Source organism: Paralichthys olivaceus, chromosome 6, assembly GCF_024713975.1.
Source record: "Paralichthys olivaceus isolate ysfri-2021 chromosome 6, ASM2471397v2, whole genome shotgun sequence".
Classification (NCBI taxonomy): Eukaryota; Metazoa; Chordata; class Actinopteri; order Pleuronectiformes; family Paralichthyidae; genus Paralichthys; species Paralichthys olivaceus.
The window spans coordinates 4501182-4522156 of NC_091098.1; the positions used below are offsets into that span (position 1 = coordinate 4501182).

General features: G+C 39.7%; 1 protein-coding gene across 2 annotated transcripts; it reads right to left on the reverse strand.

The window, feature by feature from the left end:
• Positions 1-890: 890 nt before the first annotated feature.
• Positions 891-20370, reverse strand: tm9sf4 (transmembrane 9 superfamily protein member 4). 2 transcript variants are annotated; one of them, XM_069527012.1, is made up of 18 exons: positions 20312-20370; positions 18523-18633; positions 17022-17121; positions 16699-16855; positions 15327-15480; positions 14698-14821; positions 14450-14571; positions 13841-13952; positions 12199-12269; positions 11519-11651; positions 11133-11214; positions 10939-11014; positions 8587-8670; positions 7696-7871; positions 7517-7580; positions 6082-6201; positions 5112-5201; positions 891-3907 (listed from the first exon to the last, which is right to left on the reverse strand). In XM_069527012.1, exons 1-18 carry the CDS (start codon positions 20327-20329, stop codon positions 3758-3760), a joined length of 1944 nt encoding a protein of 647 aa, XP_069383113.1. In that variant the 5' UTR covers positions 20330-20370; the 3' UTR covers positions 891-3757. The 2 variants fall into 2 exon arrangements, with proteins under 2 accessions (XP_069383113.1, XP_069383114.1); XM_069527013.1 differs by lacking the exon at positions 20312-20370 and adding an exon at positions 19067-19089.
• Positions 20371-20975: the final 605 nt, after the last annotated feature.

Here is a 20975-nt window from a genome sequence, read left to right on the forward strand (position 1 = left end):
GTTTGGAAGGAGAGGGTGAGGTGAGGGGTGTTCAGCTGCAACATGCAACTTCAACACTGGATATCACTAAATTCTACACACTGTACCTTTAAAGGGATAGTTCACTGAAAAATGAAAATTCACTCATCATCGCCTCACCACTATGCCATTGAAGGGGTGGGGGACTGTTTGAGTCCTCTAAACTTTCTAGCAGCCAAATCCGATACAACTGATGTCAATGGTGAGTAATAAAACTGAAAAAACACAACATGCCTCCATACTGCTCGTGTGGTGTCACCCAAGTGTCCTCAAGCCTCGACATTCATATTTGACTCTAAACAACTCTTCACATCATGTTTTAAACCTAAATGTCCACTGATATCTTCCTACAAGGTGCATTCACGGACCCTGGGAAACACTACGTTTGCTGGTTTAGCTACCTATAGTGGACATTCAGACTTTATACACGTCAATGAGTTGAATATACATGTCGGGGCTTGCGAACACCACTCGAACAGTTATGTTTTTTCTGTTGTTTTATTATGTCTGAAGTAGGACTCACCATTGACTTCAATTGTATTGGATTTGGCTGCTACAAGGTTATCTTCTGTGTTTTGTGGACACAAACCCTTCACCCACCCCTCCATGCGGTATAGTGCTGAGTAGATGATGAGTGGATTTTCATTTTTTCAGTGAACTAGCCCTTTAATCGCCCTCAGGCACTGGCTGCGGTATAGTTTATAAATCCTTTCTATGTTAATGGATGGGACGTGAACCAAACTGAAAGGTCAAAGTACACATCAAATACATTTAGTTTCTGTCATTTTGGTTCTAAAATGAACCAAGGTCACTGCATGTGGGAAATCTGCTTTTTATATATAAATAAAAAAAGAAACAACGGAAAGCTCTTCTTCATATTCAACTTGTCATCACTTTATTGTTTTTGTCATTGTACATTTTGTTATTGGACATTCTGTAAAAGCAACACAGAGAGAAGTAACACAAACAGGTTCCTTTCCAAGTCATCATGAGCGTCATGCTTTTGGCTAAAACGATGACAGGAATCATTATAGAGTGCCACAAACAGCCAAACGCAAACAAATACAAAGCCATGTTCTTTTATTTACATCGTAAACCCCTCGATCATACATACGCACGCATGACTCGGGCCACGTTAAAGTCTGTCTGTAAAAAAGGTCTCCCCTGTCGTGTGCACTTCCAACAGCAGGAGAGCGGTGTCTGCCAAAAACAGCAGCTCGATTGCCAGAGCTCAGTGACTCTGACACAATACAGAGGGTGGAACAGTGGTACAGAGATGATGCCGCTGGATGGAACGGGGAGTCATGGTTGTTACAGGAATGCACTCATTTGAGTTGATGCTGGTGCATCTTGAAGCATGTGGCAGGGGCAACTTAAATATTTTTGGCTACGTCTTGCTCTCTCCGAGCCGCTCATTAGGTGTTAATGACGGGGGGGAGAAGGCTCAGGGGGAGGAGGCATTCATTCTTTCTTTCTTTCTTTCTTTCTTTGTTTTAGCCCTGGAGAATCAGGGTTGATGCAGGCACCTGTTCCTTCACTGTACAACCTGACGACAACATGTCACCTTTGCTTCTGTGCAAAAAACGCCTGCTAGCAGTACATAGAAAGAAAAAAAACCAACCAAAAAAACAGATCAAGTGAAGCTGCGATGATTCACTAAATTTGTGTGATGGTCTCCAAAAAAGTCTGTGATAAAGTCCAATAAACGTAGAGGGGCTCAGGGAGCACTGCATGTTGGGAGGGTTCAGCTTAGTTTCATTTTAAAGATGCATTTGTGTAGAAGGAGCGACGCTTGATAAAAAAATGGACTTCTCAGGTCTGTGCTAACATTCAGTCTTTAGAGTACTCTCTCTGAATTAGCAGTAACATCTCAGCCACTCGTAAACTGCAACAGCAAACCAGTGATCTGCAGGAGCCGTCTCATCTGTTAGCCGAGACCAACAGACTCAAGATTTACACAATAGTGGAATTCAACGGAGACATCAGTAAAAGATCAATTTAACATTTCTCAAAATATACACTTCTCGCAAAGAGTTACATGAGAAGACGGGTGTCTCTCACGCTAAATATGAAGCTAGTCAGCAGCAGCTTAGCTTAGCTTAGAATTAAGATTGGGAACAGGAGGACAGCTGGCCTGGCTCAGTCTAGCACCTTTAAACCTTCTAAATTAGAACCATCTTCTCACTGAGCAGGGCCAAGACATTACAAGATAAATCTGGACACATTCAACAGGAAATAGAACACATTTTAAAATTTGTAAAACTTTTGCGGAACCAGTGATTGGATTTTGTTACTTTTGAACACCCTAGATTAGTTGTTCCCATTTCCATTCCTTAGGCTAAGCTATGCTAAGCTATCTGGCTAACGGACTGATTGCCAATGAGAAGCCGTTAACGAGAGCAGCTTGTAAAGTCACATTTTATCAGGCTCCACACATGTTCTAAATGCATTTTATGTCTTTTAGCTGAAAAATAAAGAAAAAGTGCAAGATGCAAGGATGAGTTGTCGGTCTACACAAAGACATCGGCTGTACAAATCTGATAAGAACACTGTGGATAACATTTAAGAGCTCATCTCATGATACCAAAGCACTATCAGAATTAGCCTGCCATCACTGGTAGAGACACAGGTGATCTTGTTGATTATACACAAAATGCCTCGTACATTAGTTTTAAACGTGGTATTTCCTGACAAAGCGGTCCTTTGAAACAAGCATCAAAGCCAGCGATGCTGCACTTCTCTCCATTGCTGCATAGTTCAGCAGACATCCAGCGATGCTCAGGGTGCAGACAGAGCGCTTCAATGTGCGTTCTGTACGTTCCCACTGCAAAAGCTTCAAACTTGGCCTTTGTGTTGCAGACATTCCATCCCAACAGGTTACTGCTCCTCGTCGTTTCCGCGTCAACCGCAGCTTTTCCTTTTCTCCGGCTCCAGTGGCTTCACTCCACTGTTTAGAGCATCGGCTTCAGAGCTGTTGTATATCATTTAGAACAATGAACCAGTATTTTGACTTTAATTAAAGACTCTTTGATTTGGAGAAAGAAGCTAACATTTTGATTACAGAGGTGGTTAATATGGTCACACCAGGACATGGAATTTAAAGTAAAAAATAAGAGAACATTTAATTTATCCTTTCTTGTGTTACAATGTAGGACTCCCCAGCATAACTTACATCCATATGAGCAAGACACAACAAAGTCTCCTCCATGAAGTCACATTTGAAACAGTGGAAAAAGCAAAGACAAAATGTATGTGAAGACATCAGATGAAAATAACTTCCCAGGAGATGATGATAAGAAATTAAGTCAGAGATAAATCCTGGGATGGCAAAAATAAAAACCTGGATAAGTTAGAGTCACAAAAACGAAAAGACGAGACGAAAATGTGCAGAAACCATCATTAGACAAGCTTTGGCCCACTGTGTTGTGTGCAAGGTGAAACAGCAGAAGACATAAACTGTCTGAGTCTCTGCCCTGGAGAGAGGAGGGTGAAAGAAGCCAGGGAGAGGGGGGGGGGGAGAGAGAGAGACAGCTGGTTTAGCTCTGCCACATGCTGTTCTTCCCCGTGACGCCAGTGGGTTGGGCTGTTATACCATGAAAACTCCCCTCTTGTTCCCTATAAACACAAGTCAGTGCTTGTTTGACATGAATGATAAAAATATATATTAAAAAAACAAAACAAAGAACTGTGACAAAAAAATGAACAAAACCCCCCAAAAAACAGCAGCGGTGTTGACAACTCAGTCGATCTTGACTGCAGCGTAGATTTTCCTGATGAACATGTAGGCTGCGTAGAAACCAATCGTGCCCGTGAGCAGCCAGAACGACAGCACCATCAGGGTTGTGTAGCCGAAGTACAAGAGGGAGGGGATGAATTCCACGATGTCCAGCTGGGAGGGAATAAATAGAGGAGTTGTTCATTCTCAGAGTTTTCTTTTGCTCATTTTTATACATTTGGTGGATTAGTAACATGTTTCAAAAGGAATCTGTATAATCTGCAATGTCCCATCATGAGCCATCTAAGAATCTGTTAGCTCCGTCGTGACATTAAGGAGGAGTCAGAGATGTCAGTAGAAACTGTTGAAAAGTTTCTACAGACAAAAGAAACTTGAAAAAGTTGGTAGGTGCACGTCCAGCCAAAATAAAAAGGTGCGGTGGCATTTGTGAGAGATTTATTATTTCAGTTGGCACAAAGGCTGGAATGGTGAGTACACACGCCTCTTTAGTTGGAAAGGGTGATGTTAGGGTTTTTAGCTGGTTGCAATCTGCAACCTCACCTCTAGATGTCACTTTTTCACCAGACTTAAAGGTCCAGTGTGTAAGATTTAGGTGAAAGGGATCTATTGGCAGAAATGTAGAATAATCCTCATGATGTTTTCACTAGTTCATTTAATCTAAATTGTATGAATTGTAGTTTTCTTTACCCCAGAAAAAACCCTTTATATTTAAATACTTCATATTTACATGGAGGGGTCCTCTCTACGGAGACCGCCATGTTTTTTACATTAGTCCAGACTGAACAAACTAAACACCTTTTGAGTTTTTATGACAACTGAAGCTACCACAGGTTCTTTTTCATGTTTGGAAGGTGAGGTGAGGGGTGTTCAGCTGCAACATGCAACTTCAACACTAGATATCAAAAAATTCTACATACTGTACCTTTAAACTAAAATCTTGACCAGTGGTATCTGTGCAGACTGTTTTCACATTCATCAGCTGATGCTTACGTTTTTCTCTTATCTCACCTTAAATCTCAGTTTAAGATAACAAGCTCATTGCAGGATTTGTTGATATGGTGATGTACACATTGTTTATGTGTATTTAGAACAGAATTTTTTTTTACAAAAAATAATAAACAGTGCAGGGCGAGGCAGAATACCCATGGGTCTTATTTTGACTAAATAAGTTAAAACTTCACAACATTGGACAATCAAAAGTTGACACACATAAAATAATACCCCTTTGAGAGTCAAACACTCTGCCTACCTTAATGCCATAGTATTATAATAAAAACATTTAAAGACTCAACAACAAGGATCAAAGATATTGATCTGACCAGTTGCAGTGCAATCAATCATGTGTTTTACTTTTTACCTTGTTGACAAAGTAGAAGACAGCGTAAACAAGGACGTAGAAAGCTGATCCTCCTGAAACAAGAAAAGTCCTCCACCACCACCGGTAGTCCTGATAATGAGGAGAGAAAGAGAACACAGCACACATTCTAACTGTACCACAACTTTAAACAACAGTACATCTCTTTCTTCATGCTGCACATTCTAAGACTTGATATTGTCTATAAATGATTTTAAACATGTAATTAAAGCAGAAAAAATTATTCTATACTATGAAGCTCTTTAATACTCTAAAACCTCAGTATTTGTACCTTTCCTAACATTCTTTTTTAGCAAAGTCTCTACATGTCTTTGCTAGACATGTGATTGTAATTTTGTCAATTTAGATGTTGTTCCGGGAGTTTTATGATATAAAATGTAGTCTTTCTCCTGCATCTCCTCCAGTATATGAATGAACAACAATCATCTGCAAAACTATCCCAGTGGGATATTCTGAGCATTGCTAGTGTCAAAATATTGATGCATTTCCTAATTTCCATTGTAGTTATTTTTCTTTCCTACATTAATAATAAGCATATTCTGGAATTAAAGTGCCCGTATGCGTTGTGGATTTGTGGATTTTGAGTTCAATACAACTTGAGCACTGGTTTTTAACCTGTATTCGTTTACAATTTGGGAAAAACTGCACCATCAAAAGTCCCACACCTGAGTCTTATCCTCAATTCACCTTTTTTACCTGTAGTGTCTATGGAGACAAGTATATAAAGCAAGATGGTATTGTAAAACATCAGATGTTCATTTTGAACAAACATCGTTACATTATGGGTTGTTTGCAGACTTATTGTTGCTAGGCTAGCCACTGATCTCAAGTCTGTTTATAGTGAGTCTCTCAGAGTTACTCTGTGTTTTGATAGTCTACACCAGTCTTGTGTAGACCACAGGTCAAACTGGGCAAACTAAAGACTCTTGTAGGTTAGCCTAGCTGAACTTACCTCTGCACAGAGCTGGAAATAAACCATGACGATGCTGATCTGAGAGCAGGACACCACCAAAATGATGAAAACCAGGAACAGGAAGCCGAAAAGATAATAGAACTGATTCTCCCAGATGGCCTGTAGGGGGAACCACACACACACACATATTGATGTTTAGTGAACATGTGGTTTAAGTGAGTATTTTTTTTGTTTTTACAGATATTATATTATAGATAGATATTATATTTACCATATATATATATACATACACCATATATACTATATATACTATATATATATATATATATATACCATATATATATATGGTTTAGATTACGATTCTACCTGCTCGTGTGGTGTCATCAAAGTGTCTGCAAGCCCTGACCGTTGGAAATGCTAACGTCTGCTAGCTTAGCCACTTCTGGTGGACATTTAGGCTTAAATATTCAAATATGAATGTTGGGGCTTGCGGACACATGGATGACACCACATGAGAAGTAGGGAGGCATGTTATGTTTTCTTCTGTTATTTTATTACGTCTGAAGCTTTGGTCACCACTTACTTCAATTGTATTAGATTCTGCTCTAACAAAGTTTACCCCTTGGAACCCTAAAGTGTTTTGTGGACTCAAACACTCCAACCCTCCATCGGCATAGCGGTGAGTAGACGATGAGTGAATTTTCATTTTTTAGTGAACTATCCCTTTAAGAAGGAAAGGACTATTGAAATACTATTTGTCTATTGGATTAAAATAAGCATGAACATTATTTGAAGGAGAGGTCTGCACATAATATGGGTAAATGATTAAATGTGATTTATTGTCAGAGTCAGTCATGCTGTTGATTGTAGTTCTGGGGTAACTGTGTCCCTTGAATAGGAGGAACACTGGATGTAATTTCATTGTATACGACCTGGACCGAAGCATTCACATGAATGCGGCATCACTAACATGCAGAGTTTTGCCTCTTGAACCAGAAGACTGGCTGGTGACTCTATACAGGGACTGTTTGTTTATTTATTGCAAGTCATATCGTCGTTGCGGTAATCAACAACGTTATCGCATGCTTTCCTATTATTGTGCAGCCCTACTGCTGATTCGTCAGGGTCTTATCACACGACCCTCTCTGGGGAGAACACAACCGGCATTAGCCTTGGTTACCAGTGTAGAACGCAACCTGTATAATCAATTAGAATCGTTGCTGATCCTGTTGTCTGCTACTAACAACAAAATGTTTTCTGTTTATACTGGCTTATTAGTATGGACAGGGATGTAAACAGATTCAGAGCCGAAACACTCATGTGGAAAGAGACTGTTTTAGTTTGAAATAGTCCCAATGAAACTTATAAAGCTTTCATCTGTGTCATGTTACTGAGACACACAAGAAATTCACACAATATTTGTGCAGCACTGACAGCAGGTTTTGAACTGCTCACAACAAAGAGCGGTACTCACACTGAATATGAAGAAGAGCTCGATGAACATAGCCCCAAATGGCAGGATCCCAGCCATCAGGATTCTAGTGCAAAGAAAAGTTTACATATCAGAAGAGAGCACGCCTCAAGTCGAATGTTCGAACCCTTCAACATAACCGTCCCAGTAAAAGGTCAGACCTAGATTGGGTAAACACTCACCCAACAAACTTGTTCATGTACCAGCGCTGCTCCGGGACCTGCCGAGGGATCTGATTGGTGCGTACTGGGTTATCGTAAGGCTGTTTGCGAAAGCCAAAGTAGTAGCCCAGGTAGACCAAGGGCATGGAGATACCGAACCACATACACAGCAGAGCCAGCATCGTGGTGAAGGGAACCTGATGAGGAACGGGGAGAGGAAGGACCGTGTTAAACAATCCATGACACTGTACTGATTCACTTTAAAACTAAACATTAGCTGAAACAAACCACATACATGCTCTTCATTTGGAATAAATCAGATAATAGCTCAGAGGATGTTCTGTATCGTAGCTGTTCTACTCTTTATTCAACTTTTATTTATGCTATTGAACTCTAATATACCTGCACAAACCTAAGCCACTCAACTCACTCACCATATAAGGAGCTGGCTTTTTACTTTTACTTTTACTTTGGATTCCTTCGCTATGAGCTCAGTGGTTTTGCTGCCAGATTTAATTATTATATTTGGTCTGGTATGACCTGTAGTTTGTGGATCCTAATGCTGGCAAACTTAGATATATCTACGTTTTTATAACTGATAATGTTTAACTAGTTTAATGACTTATATAATTTGCTTTATTTGTGCTGCTCCTACATAACTTTTCATCACGTCACATCAAAAATAGTGTTTACTTGTGATAAAGCCACAGGAGATTTTTGTAAATAACTGAAATTATTTGTTTTTTCTCTCAAACGTCACGTCATCTCATTTTAACATGTTTTAGGTGATTGAGGGAAAATCTTTCCTTTTAACAAAGTGATCAGGTTGGTTATTAAAATCACATTAACCTTCTGGTTTGTTATGCCCTTATTTGCAATGACTGCACAGTGTCTGTGAGGCATGAGACTCACCGCTCCAGACGAATGTTCTCCCCAGATGAAACAGTTGAGGATGAAGCAAATTCCAAAAACCACTGCAGGATACAAAGTCGCCGTCTACAGGAGAGACAAAACAAGACGAGCTCAGCCTCTTTGTTTGCAGTGACACCAATGGTACAATGCTCCTTTATTAACACATTAAAATTGTCAATAAAATAGTTGGTTTGCATCGAAAAATAAGTGAATATATTAATTCAGGAGGAATTCATGACTTTAAAATTCTTCTAGTTGATATAAAGGACAGAAGTGGCCTGGCAATGTCATATCTCTCACATTTGAGTCGATTGGATTATATTCCATACAGCTTGTTTGGGTCACTCAGTGCTGGCTTACTAAACGTGACACAACACTTGACTTGACCGTGGTGCCTACTCTGCTCCCTCTAACACATGAGCTCAGAGATTTGTTGTATGGCAGTTGGTCCAAAGACAACAAACAGCGTCACCCTTGATCCATACTTCCCATCTACAGTATAGAACCCAAAATACACTGCTCAAAAAATTAAGGGAACACCAATTAGATCTTGATGAACAAATTATTCAAGTTGAAAATCTTTACTGAAATGACATCACAGTCAATGGAACCAAAATCATCAACCCATTGAGGGCTGGATTCAAAACCACACAGAAAATGTAGGTCAAAAAATTGTAAATCACAGGCTGATCCAACTTGTGTGAATTTTATCACGGCAACTCATGATGTGTCTCAGTAGTATGTATGGCCCCTGCGTGCTTGTATGCACTCCCTACAACTTCTGGGCATGTTCATGATGAGTCTGCAGATGGTGTGGTGGGGGAGCTCCTCCCACACCTGGATCAGTATTGAGACTGTGCTGGGAGACACAGTCAACCTCCTTGTGACCACACGTATGGATGTGCCTTCCTGCAGGTGCGGGACTACCTGTGCAACCTGATTGGGCTGCAGGTTCCTCCTCATGCTAACAGTAGTGACAAGGACACCAGCAGAGCCAGAGTCAGGAAAGATAAAGAGAGAGCAACTGTGGCCACTACATGTAACACCATTCCCTTTTTGGGGGTTGTCTTGATTTTGCCTCTGCGTTGCACCTGATGTCACTTTCATTTGACTAAAGCTGGAGAAATTGATTCACAATCACTTGTGCTTCCAAAATGCACAGATTGATATCCCTGAAGTTTTACTGACTTGCTGTTATATTGTGACAATTATGTTTTAACCTTAATTTCTTTGAGCAGTTCAAATGCAGTTTGCATTTCAAAAACACAACTTCTCAGATGCTTTAATGTCATGATCGTCTGCACAGGATGACTTTGTGTAACAGTGCTTACTTCACTGATAGGTCAAGAGGGCATGCAATAGGTGAAGTTGACAGTGATCACCCTCTCTTAGATCTTGAAACAAACTAGACTGCATATTTAGAGGTTGAACATGTCATTAGAGGTTGAATATAACCCCCACGCATTCAAATAAATGATCGCATTTAGAAGAAAAAGTGACAGCCCTAATTACTGCTATTACTACCATGGCCTATGTTTTAGCCTGTATCACCTGTTACTCATTACCGGGTTTCCACTACGTTGATTTTGCAACAGTGGCCCGCACATTATAGGCCTGGTATCCTCGTACCGTGCTGTATGACCCTGCCCCATGTATTACCTTGACTTTCCTGCTGACCTGCGCTTACTTAGCACATTAACAATAAACACCTACATTAATCAGAAGTTATTAGAACATGAATAGTCCTTGAAGTTTACTTTGTGTATGTTTGATTCGCTCGAGACGAGCAGACACACACACACACAATCCTGCAGACAGGAGAGAAGTTCTTCCTGACAGATCATGACGCAACGCAGTGTTTTTACTTTATTGTTGCAGAAGAAGCGAAGCTCCCTTTACCCATGGACACATATATATGAATTCAGCAGGTTTGTATAAAGACCAGTTCTAGGTGTCAGTAAGATTAGGAAAGAGTAGAGGAGCAGAGTCTCTTGTTGTCAGCGCAGAGTAATGTGTAATGCTTAGATGCCAAGAGGGGTCAGCGGGGCCACCTGGATACCGTACAGGCTGTAATCAGAGCTTTTCACCACACAAGCCTTAGTGCCTTTATGTGGAGAGCATCAAAATAAAGTAATTAATAACATCACTATTGAGTTTATTATTATTTTTATGGTTTTTTTGGGGGGGGGGGGGGGGGGGGGGGGGGGGGGGCAGATCACGTTCCCTTGAGGGAGGGGAACCTGACTGCTAAAAAGTATCCTATAGGAAACACTCTATTACTCAATTCCATTATTATTATCATAGGAGATTTTTTTCCTTTCACATCATGGGGTTGATTTATTACTGACTCACACAAAAAGCTCCTTTCTTCCACCGATGGCCCTTCAGTGTGCGATACAGTCTTCCAGCAAAGAAGCCACCAAACACACTGGAGGAAACACGTGCACAGGAACAAGCAGCGTACAGTTAAAGAGATGCACTATTTAAACAGGAACATATTTGGGAAATGTCTTCATGGCTCTCAGAGAGATAAATGTGGCTCTTACCCCATGAACATGAAAAGGAAGCAAGCAGTGGTCATCAAGGCCCCTCTGCTGGATGGAGACAACATGCCCAACATGGCAACGACTGTGACACACAGAGGAGAATGTGGCAGTTTGACTGTTTGATAGATTATCTAGATCTAATTTTGCAACAGCTACTTGCTCCTGCAACTGAAGATCCTTATGCAGAACTAAAGTTAATGCATTGATTCGATAGAATGAAAGTTTAACCAGGAGATTTTGATTCCTGAAACTGAAGTGAACAGACTCTTCACACTCTTTGAGTTGTTCGATCACAGCGACTGAGTGACGCTTTTTTGACCTCATGAAAAATGAGAGACGTGCACTGTCATTATCTGCAAAGTAACCAATGATAGAGAAACACTTACAGATGACGATGAGGATCATGCAGAAGAGCTGGATCCCCGAGCCCAGCAGAGAGCTGAGGATCATAGGATACTGAGGCGGCCTGAAGACGTCACCGTGGACGTTCTTCCATCCCGACTCCTCCATGGTGTCCTCCTAGTTAGGGGGAACAGAAATTTGATCACGTGGCTTGGAACATACCGATCTGAACATGAACATCAAGAACTCAAATCCGATTTCAGAAAAACCAAAATCAGTTGACAGTAAATGAATTCTCTCTGATCTATGCAACTTCTCAAAAACATTGTTAGTGTTCTTCCGCATAGACTTGCTGAAAGCATGTCCACTGTTTTTGGTTGCATTTGGGCTGGGTGAATATGTATTTTAAAATGTCATCCCAATAAAAATTGTCATATCTGTCAATATCAATAATTATCAAGATATTAATTCTAATCTTAAAACATGATTTATACTCTAGCGAGACATTGAACGGTGGATTCAAACTTATTTTCCCAAAACAGTGAAACAGTTCACAAATATGAGGCAGAACATCCAAGAGAATTGTGTGTTATAACTTTTACAATGCTTGCATAAGCATGAAATCAATACATATATAAATATATTGGACTTGAGCTATATTGTTACTGAACATGATATTCATTATTATTATTTTATTGTGCAGCCCCAGTGGGTATTTACTCACAATGTCATCTTCTCTGTTGTAATTAGCGATGTCCTTCCTCAAGGTCCTGATAATGATCATACTCAGAATACCTGAGGGAACAAGGAAAATGTGATTCAGTAAGAAAGACGGAAACAGCCACAGTTCACATGCTGTCGTAAAAACAAGTTGATATTTGGATGTATGGCATAACCAGGGGTGGCTTGTGATGGGTTATGTTTAATCCTGATAACTAGTGTTTTTAATGTACCCGTTGAGAATGAGTCTTGTTAAAGCTCTGGAGCTACTTCAGAATTATCCCTTGTCTTTACTGAGTCCTCCTCAAACAGTTCTACAATATACTGTCACGTTTTAGTGTTTATGTGCCGGACGTTGTGTGCAGAGCTTTCTATAAACAGTCTTTGGTGTAGAATGAATTTAAAAAAACGTTATCCTACATAGTTTATCTGCAATGAAGGTGAAAAATGAAAAAATGTATGTACCTTGTTACTGTTCATGTGTGTGGTTTACATATGAGTTTGAATGATTTATGAACTGTTATTATTTTTTCATTTGTGTCATCAGCTATTTCAGGATCTATAGTGCAACTGAGACAATCTTCAGACTCAAGTTCACAGCTTTTCAAAATAAAAGATCTGTAAAATTCAGCTCAATATGAAGCATTACAGCAACAAAACTAATTTGTGCTTTTACTTTGTATACAAATTGCTAAAGAGGAAATTATTCTATGCATGTTGCTTCCATGAAGGAAATCAGAACCTGCGACACCACTGAATGTCTGTGTCAGTCCAATATGGTGAAATAAAAATAATCAAATATCAAAATTCACATTTCATTAATAATGAATCCAAATCAAAGCAATTTCAACCCTGCACTTCCTCCAGCCTGCAACGATATGTTACGGCTGTATGTGTCTCCTGTACTGTGTCCATTTTCCTCTTGTCTCCCTTTAGCTCCACCCTGATTAACTGATCAGTCATCATCAGTGAGGTGCACCTGGTGCAGTGAAGTTCTTCAAAAACTCCTGTGTCAGGATCAGAACAGAGGCTTCCAGTGTGGGGACTGCTGGGCCTCAGCATGGGATTTGAACATTGTGTGTATTGTGTTGTTGGATGATAATAAATCCCATGGTTCTGCTGTTTTTAATCTGATCTTGATTCGTATCAGTGGTGGTCAGTGATTTTACATGTTGTTTGCCTCATAGGGCCACATAAACGTGGGGGGGTAACACAATACACATAAATGTGAAGCTGATAAGTTGAAAAGTTCACGAGATGTGCTTTTTACATACAGACATTTCTGGAATTAGTGGTTAGATGGAGTCAGATTACAAAACAAGGTTCTATGATCAGCTCAGATTTTAACAATTGAAGTAATTATATTACAGTAAAAATTGTACACTTTTACACTTCAAGTTTAATGAAATAATCCAAATAAATTAAATTATTTGGTAATTCAAAACATTATGCTACAAAAATTGCCATGACATTTTTATTCAGGAACTGACTAAATGTCACAGTAATCTGAGCAGGATGTATAGATATTATAGTCTTACATAACATCACAGGCTTTAAGAGTCCACAGGCCCAAAGACATTCAGTGCTCTACTATGTTGATATGGACATTTAAGAAGTGGGCAAAATATGTGAAAAACTGGACGTACCAGAAAGGAAGAAGACGACCACCACAGAGTTGACAATGGAGAACCAGTGAATCTGGACATCACTCATGGTCAAGTAAGTGTCCCATCGAGACGCCCACTTCACCTCGCTCTCCTGCACACAGGAGACAAGAGGCTCAGCAGTTCCTCCACCACACTTTATTTCAAATCCTAGGAAGGTCAACAGCTTGAAAAAATGCTTCAACTTTATCATCTGATCTCAACTTTGGTGCTTGGCATTTCCAAAAACAATCTTAATTTTCCCAACTAGAGTCTGCAATTATTTGGACAGTCTCATATTTTCTATTGTTTTGAGTTTGATTTAAGGTGTTAAGTGTATTTTATCATTAAATTATACGTTTCTGAATTCTCAATGCATGTTCAAAAACGTGTTAAATGAAGTCACAGTGGCCATGACCTTTGACCAACAAATTCCAACCATTACACACTTGAGTCTAAATTTGAAGAAGGAGATTTGTAGAGAAGAAAGAACTTAATAAAACTGTATTTTGTCATGTTCCTTTTGTCCTTTTACTTTTGTTTTAGGAATTTATTTGGGGGTCAGACTGGTCTGGCTCCTGGTTGCTGAGAACCTGTGCAGCACTCACTGACCTCCCAGTGGACCGAGTAGGTGAAGAGAACATTGTTCTCCCTAGTTGGGTCAATCTCCTGGGGTGCAGAGCCACTGGCCTCTGGCAAGGTGCAAGTCTGGTCTGATTTCACTGCTTTCAGATCTGACGAGGAATAAATACAACAAGTGATTTACAATATTTACTTTACTGGCCACTTTGGAGGCGACATGTGTGCCTTTTAAGCAAAGAGTTTTTAATCACCATGGGTCAGAGTGTGTCGACACTTACCTTCCACTTTTACACTTTGGGGTACAACTTCAAACCGCACCACCCTGTAGTCGTGAATTTCCCCCTCTTCCAGCTTCTCCCGGTGGAAGTACAGGATGAAGGACAGGTGGTTGTGTAAATAATACTGTGAGGGAGAAAATATGACAATTAGTAGATTTTCCAGGATTTTCTAGGAATGTAGACGTTAAGCTTTCAAGCCACTTGTGTTTGGAGGAATGGTTTGATCAGATATGACAAAACAATTATTCTCGATAACTGTCCTCAAATTTAATTGAAACATTGTAACATCCAGATAACTTCTCAAACCACAAAGAAGAGCAGAGAATAAAATCTAAATAATGATACATCCAAGGGACTTGGTTGATTTTCAAGCTCAACCAAGTCCAATTGAACCAGTTTTAGTTACCATGACCTGGATAATTGAGAATCTCCAAAGATAAAATAAAAATACTAATTAGTTTTGTAAAACTGTGGGGCAAGTACAACACAATCCCTCATAATAAGAGCAGTGAAGGTAAACATTGCAGAGACATAACACGCAATCTATAACTAGAGTTTCCTGCACTCTCTGCATTCTCTCCACTTCTCAACAATGTGCTCATGATAGCACAATGGTATATAAAATCTACCTTGTTGTTGTCGACAAAGCCCAGTCTGTAGCCATGTTCAAACTGGACATCTTTCACCACATCCTCTTTTCTCTTCTGCTCCTCACCTTCACCTCCTGCCTCTCTGTTGGGGTAGAATTCTAATCTGGTGGCAACTGGCAGGTTATCTGCAATACTGAAAAGCACAGCAGGGTGTTCAATTAGTCTGTATAATGAACACAAAAAAACAAATGCTAGAGAACCCAGGCTTAGTAGTGTCTGCTTGTGAAGTGACTTAAATAAAAAGTCCCAGTATTAACAGTCACTGGAAAAACCAATGCGGGACATGAAGTCACTAAAGCTGCTTACACAGATGCAGCAGTTCCTCTGTATTTACTCTGGAGAAGGTGCATGTTTGAACGCAAAGGTCTGATGGATTTGTTGCTGTTGTGAAATCTTCGCTGTGTTGCGCATGTGTGAATTGAATGAGTGTTTTTAATGTGAAAATATCAATACAGGAAGTGGAGTCTTGTGGTGACACTGTGACGTCAAACATGTATTTGCAGCTGGACCTCAAGGCGAGAGCTAACCTCAACATTAAACATTTAGTTATATATATATATATATATATAACTAAATTAAACATTAAACATTTAGTCATATTAAACATTTAGTTATATATATATATATATAACTAAATTAAACATTAAACATTTAGTTATATTAAACATTTAGTTATATATATATATATATATAACTAAATTAAACATTAAACATTTAGTTATATTAAACATTTAGTTATATATATATATATATAACTAAATGTTTAATGTTGAGGTTAGCTCTCGCCTTGAGGTATATATATATATACATATGTATATATATTATATATTTTTATTAGATATTACTGGGACATATACTAGTGGTTCGCAAAATCAGTGATCAGTGAGAGTGGGCATAATGAGCATTCATTCAGTCAAATGACTCTGCAGGTGCGATGATGCGACTTGTGTAATGGAGGCTTCTCGCTGTCAGTAACTTCAAGAACTCTCTGCCATCTCAGCCACAGATTCCATTAGTCTCAGTTCAAGCAGTGATCGAACATCATTCAGTCAAAGTAGTTTGAAGAGACTCAAGAAAATTATATATAAAAGTTGTTTACTCTCCGTTTTCTGGTGGATGCATGACACTGAACGTGACACTTAACTTTGTTGAGTTAACTGCCTTTTTAGCTGGTTTACGATGTAAACACCTGCATATGTGCATTAATTTTTGTTATAATTATAGGGTATAACAGACTGGGCCACCCCCCCCCGCGACCTTTAAAGGATAAGCATTAAAGATAATGAATGGTATTCTACAAAGCATGTTAAGATAAGCATTTACAAAGACTCAACAGTGAAGACATGCTCACAGGTGAACGTAATACTCCTCCTGGATTCGCTCAGCAACCAGCTTGCTCTCTTTTATGCTGAGGCGTTTCTCGCCGCACATCATCTCACATTTCTTGTCTTTGTTCATCTCAACATTGTAAAGACTGTTCACAATACGGTCCCCACGTAACACCTCACCTAGGGAAAAAAGAAAAGCAAATTCAGAATATATATATGAAAACCCTTGTATTTGTTTAACTGCAGTATTTTAAGATAATATTAAAAATGATCAGGTCAAATGAGGTGAAAATGTATAAAAACTTCCCAGATGAATTACCACACATGTCCACAGCAGTCCACTTACCCAGGTTCTCTCCCTTGTAGAAAACAGATTCTGGCTTACAGAAAGGGAGGGAGTAGTATTCATAAGGAAGCTGGGTCCGGGAGCTGGTCAGCTTCACTGCCTGAAAAACAAATCATTTGACTGACTGACAGGGTCGCAGATTGTGATGACTGCATAGTGAAATTAGTGTGTGAATAGCTTTTTTTTTAATGTAAATGTCAGTGTTATATATTGTTCAATAGTTTTAAATTTAATTTTGCAGTTAAATGCAACCACCCCAAAACAAACAAACAACAAAAAAATAAGTCCAGGTTTAACTTTAACAAATGGCTGCTCGTCTTCAGAAGGGCTACAGTAGACAGACATGTCTTAGTGAATGTTCAAAGACAAAAGCAAGGGGTAGGCCTCATATGTGCTTTCCTGTCTAACCTGCTTTGTTTGTGTGAAAAAGACTCTGGTATCTTTTATCTGTTTAGTTTCAGTGTTTCAGCTCGAGGGAAAGCCTGGTCTGGACGGAGATCCACCTTTTCAGGCTCCAGACTATGGTTATATAATTTTTTTAATTTTAATCTGTGCACTTCTTTGTGGTTTGAGATGTGGCTGTGGTTTATTTGTGCATGTGTTGTGCTTGCGTGCTACTTCAGTGATTTACGGCAGTTCTTCAACCTAAAGGTGATCAAAATATTCTCTATGTAGTGTGAGAAGTCACCAAAACTCAATCAATGAGTTCCATGTTTGACTAGGCCTGTCACGATAATGATGTTATTGACTTATTGTCTGTTAGATGAACACAACCACAATAATTATTTAAGTCGTCTGTGTTCATTCCTCCTACTCAAGTCAAAAATGGCGCAGAGTCTGCTGGAAATTTGATGCTTCCAAGCAGACCAATCACAGCTCTTGTAGTCTGCATCGCCTCTATCCTTATTTACATTTTTGGGGAGATGCACATTAGGGTGAAGCATAGGGCTCTGAGAAGGGTACACGTTTACGTGTATGCTACAGTGTATCTTTGACGCAGAACCATGAATTGGCCTTCAGGAGGAAATCATCTGGTGGATTGTTTATTACCTGTGGAGTTTTCCCAAAGGAAGATGCCACGGTATGCCTGACTGACTAACCGACCTTACCTCAACGCTACTGCGAGTGCCCTGTACATATTGTGTATACAAACACTGCTGTATCAAAATGCAACAAGGATGCTTCTCTTTCTAGTTATTGTGAGAGGCCTATGTAAGACCATATATTTTCTTCCCTACAGCGCTTGTTAATGTGTAATAAGTCAGTGGGAACATGGAACATGAAACAGACCAGAACTAAAATAGCAATAATGCATCATTTAACGGTCTGGACAAAATGAATGAACAAAAAGTGACCTAAACTCGATGTTCTGGAGCAGGACACTGGGTGGGTTAGACACAGAACGTTTGTGATGGAAGGCCCTTGTGGCAACTAATAAACAACCATATCAACATGTTCCTGCTATTCTGTGAAATGTTGATCAAATTAATTTGAATCTTACCTTAATATCTACAGCCTCACCCTCTTGGAAGTCCCTGGGAGCAACTCCGGGAACATAGAAGGGCCGCACCACAGGCAACAAGGCCAACAGCAGCAAGGCCAACCACGTCTCCTGCCACACACACACACACACACACCACCAACTATATTTCACCACATAGATGCTAAATAATATGCGTTCATTATGACATTTGACTTAGTCTATTCATCAAACTGCACAAAATGCCTTGTTTTCCCCAAAACTAACACTGAGGCTCCAAGTCCCCCCCCCCCAAAAAGTACACAGCAGTGTACTTTGCTGGGAAAATCAATACAATCATTGCACCAAATTTGTCCTCTGATGGAGAGAGATTCATTCAAATCATTAAAGTAGCTAGCTGTCTATAATAAAAATGCATATAAATTGCCTTATATAAAATGCATAGCAAAGTATTAACACCACAGTTCCAGGCAAAGGACGACTACATCATGGAGTCGAAAAACATTCTGAACAAATCAAAGAATTAACTGGGGAAGAATACTTTTTTTTTTTTTAAGACACTTACCATTTTTCCCCAGTATTTTTCCCCCAATTAAAAAACTATACCATGTTAGTCTGCCAAATGCAGATCATTGGCTGTTTCTGTAAGACAAAGCTACAGGTCCCCCCGGTGCTTCCATGAGAGCAGCTTTCTATAGACACCCTGGAACGCGCACGCCCATGTTTGCCTAAGGCTGTGTGAGAGACAGACTCTTCCATGAGTCTTTCGAAAACCGGCCTCTGTCAGCAGTCGAAAAACGATACCAGACAGAAGATTTGATTTCTGACAGGACAACAATCCCAAAGATAAAACAGCAGCCCAAAACTGTTCGACAACAACAACATTAAAAGCCTCAGAGTGACTGAGGCAGAGTCCACACTAAAATCCAATTCACAATCTAAACGGAGTAATATATGGACTGCACTTATCTGCTTTACTGGTAAACCATATTCTAGACGAGGCTGGAGTTGCTGCCATGTAACCATTTACAAATAGTAATGCGAGGGGAGTTTAATGATATATACCAATCACGATTTACCTTCAAGAGACGTGGTTTCAACTCAGAACTTTCGATTGTTTCGTGTTAACAAGCCCGATTGCATCCCTGCGGTTTAATTCTACAAAACCAAACACGATGAACAGGGGAGCACATGGATTAATGACACTCTGAGTAATGCAATAGCACTAAAGGAAGTTAGCAAGCAGGGCTACTGATTCAAACAACCATTGTGTTCTCGCAAACTACGATCACAGTTAAAGAAGACGAAGGGATTCCTCTCGTTGTGTTTGTGCTTTGTCGCCGGTCTGTTGTTGTCACCTTAACATATTTCAACACTTTCCACCGGCAACAACCACGACTCGGTGCTGCCTGGTTCCGCTGCTAACAGCTAACGTCAAGCCAAAGTTCAGCTCAGCCGATGTGCCCTGGCTCTGCACTGAATGACAGCCCGCACACTGTGCGCGTGTTCACCTGCACTCCGTCAGTACACTTCAACACACCGGACGGACGACGGCATTCAGTGTTTAAACCACGGCTCGCTGACATTTAAGCTAGGCAACGCTAGCTAACTTAGCTAACTCCAGCGAGCAGTTAGCCAGCTCGCCAACCTCCAAACAGCAGAGAACTCGTGTAAACCAGCGACTAGTTCGCGTGTCGCGGTCTACAGACCGCGGGAGACGCCGGGTCTGACCCAGCACAGAGCAGAGTCAACGAGGGGACACACAAACACACATTTGGAGTTTGAAGAAAAAGAGTTCGCTGACACTCACCATAGCCGCGGCCGCCATTTTGAATACGTGTCATTAGTGACGTCGCACGAGGTGTCGGTTATCGATGAATTCATATGTTTGTATTTCTGGAGACAGATTTGATCCTATTTTTATTCCCCAATTTATTTATAATTCGATTTTACACATTTCCATCTATTTTATTTTTCTCCTTCAGCTTATTTCTAGTTCTTTACACATATAGATTTGATCCTTTTGATTCATATTACGTCTTTTAATCTCTTTGCCTCCTTTTAATCTTCATTTTAACTTGAAAATGGTTTCAAATTGTGCTTTCTGATTTGAAATGGATTTCTTTAACATTGTTCCACACCTTGAATCTACTTCTGTGTATGAAATGTCTATATGAATAAAACTGCCTTGACTTTTTAAAATTTGATGCACCTACAATGCCTAAGTGCATTATTCATCGCTGCTAACATAATGATAAAATCAAACATTCTTTGAATAATAGTCATTTCTTATTTGTTAACTATTAAAGGTCCAGTATATAAGACTCAGGTGAAATGGATTTTTGGCAGAAATTGAATATGAAATAATCCTTGTGATGTTTTCACTGGTGTGTTTCATCTAAATTGTATGAATTGTAGTTTTCTTTACCGTAGAATGAGCACTTTATATTTAAATACTTTATATTTACATGGAG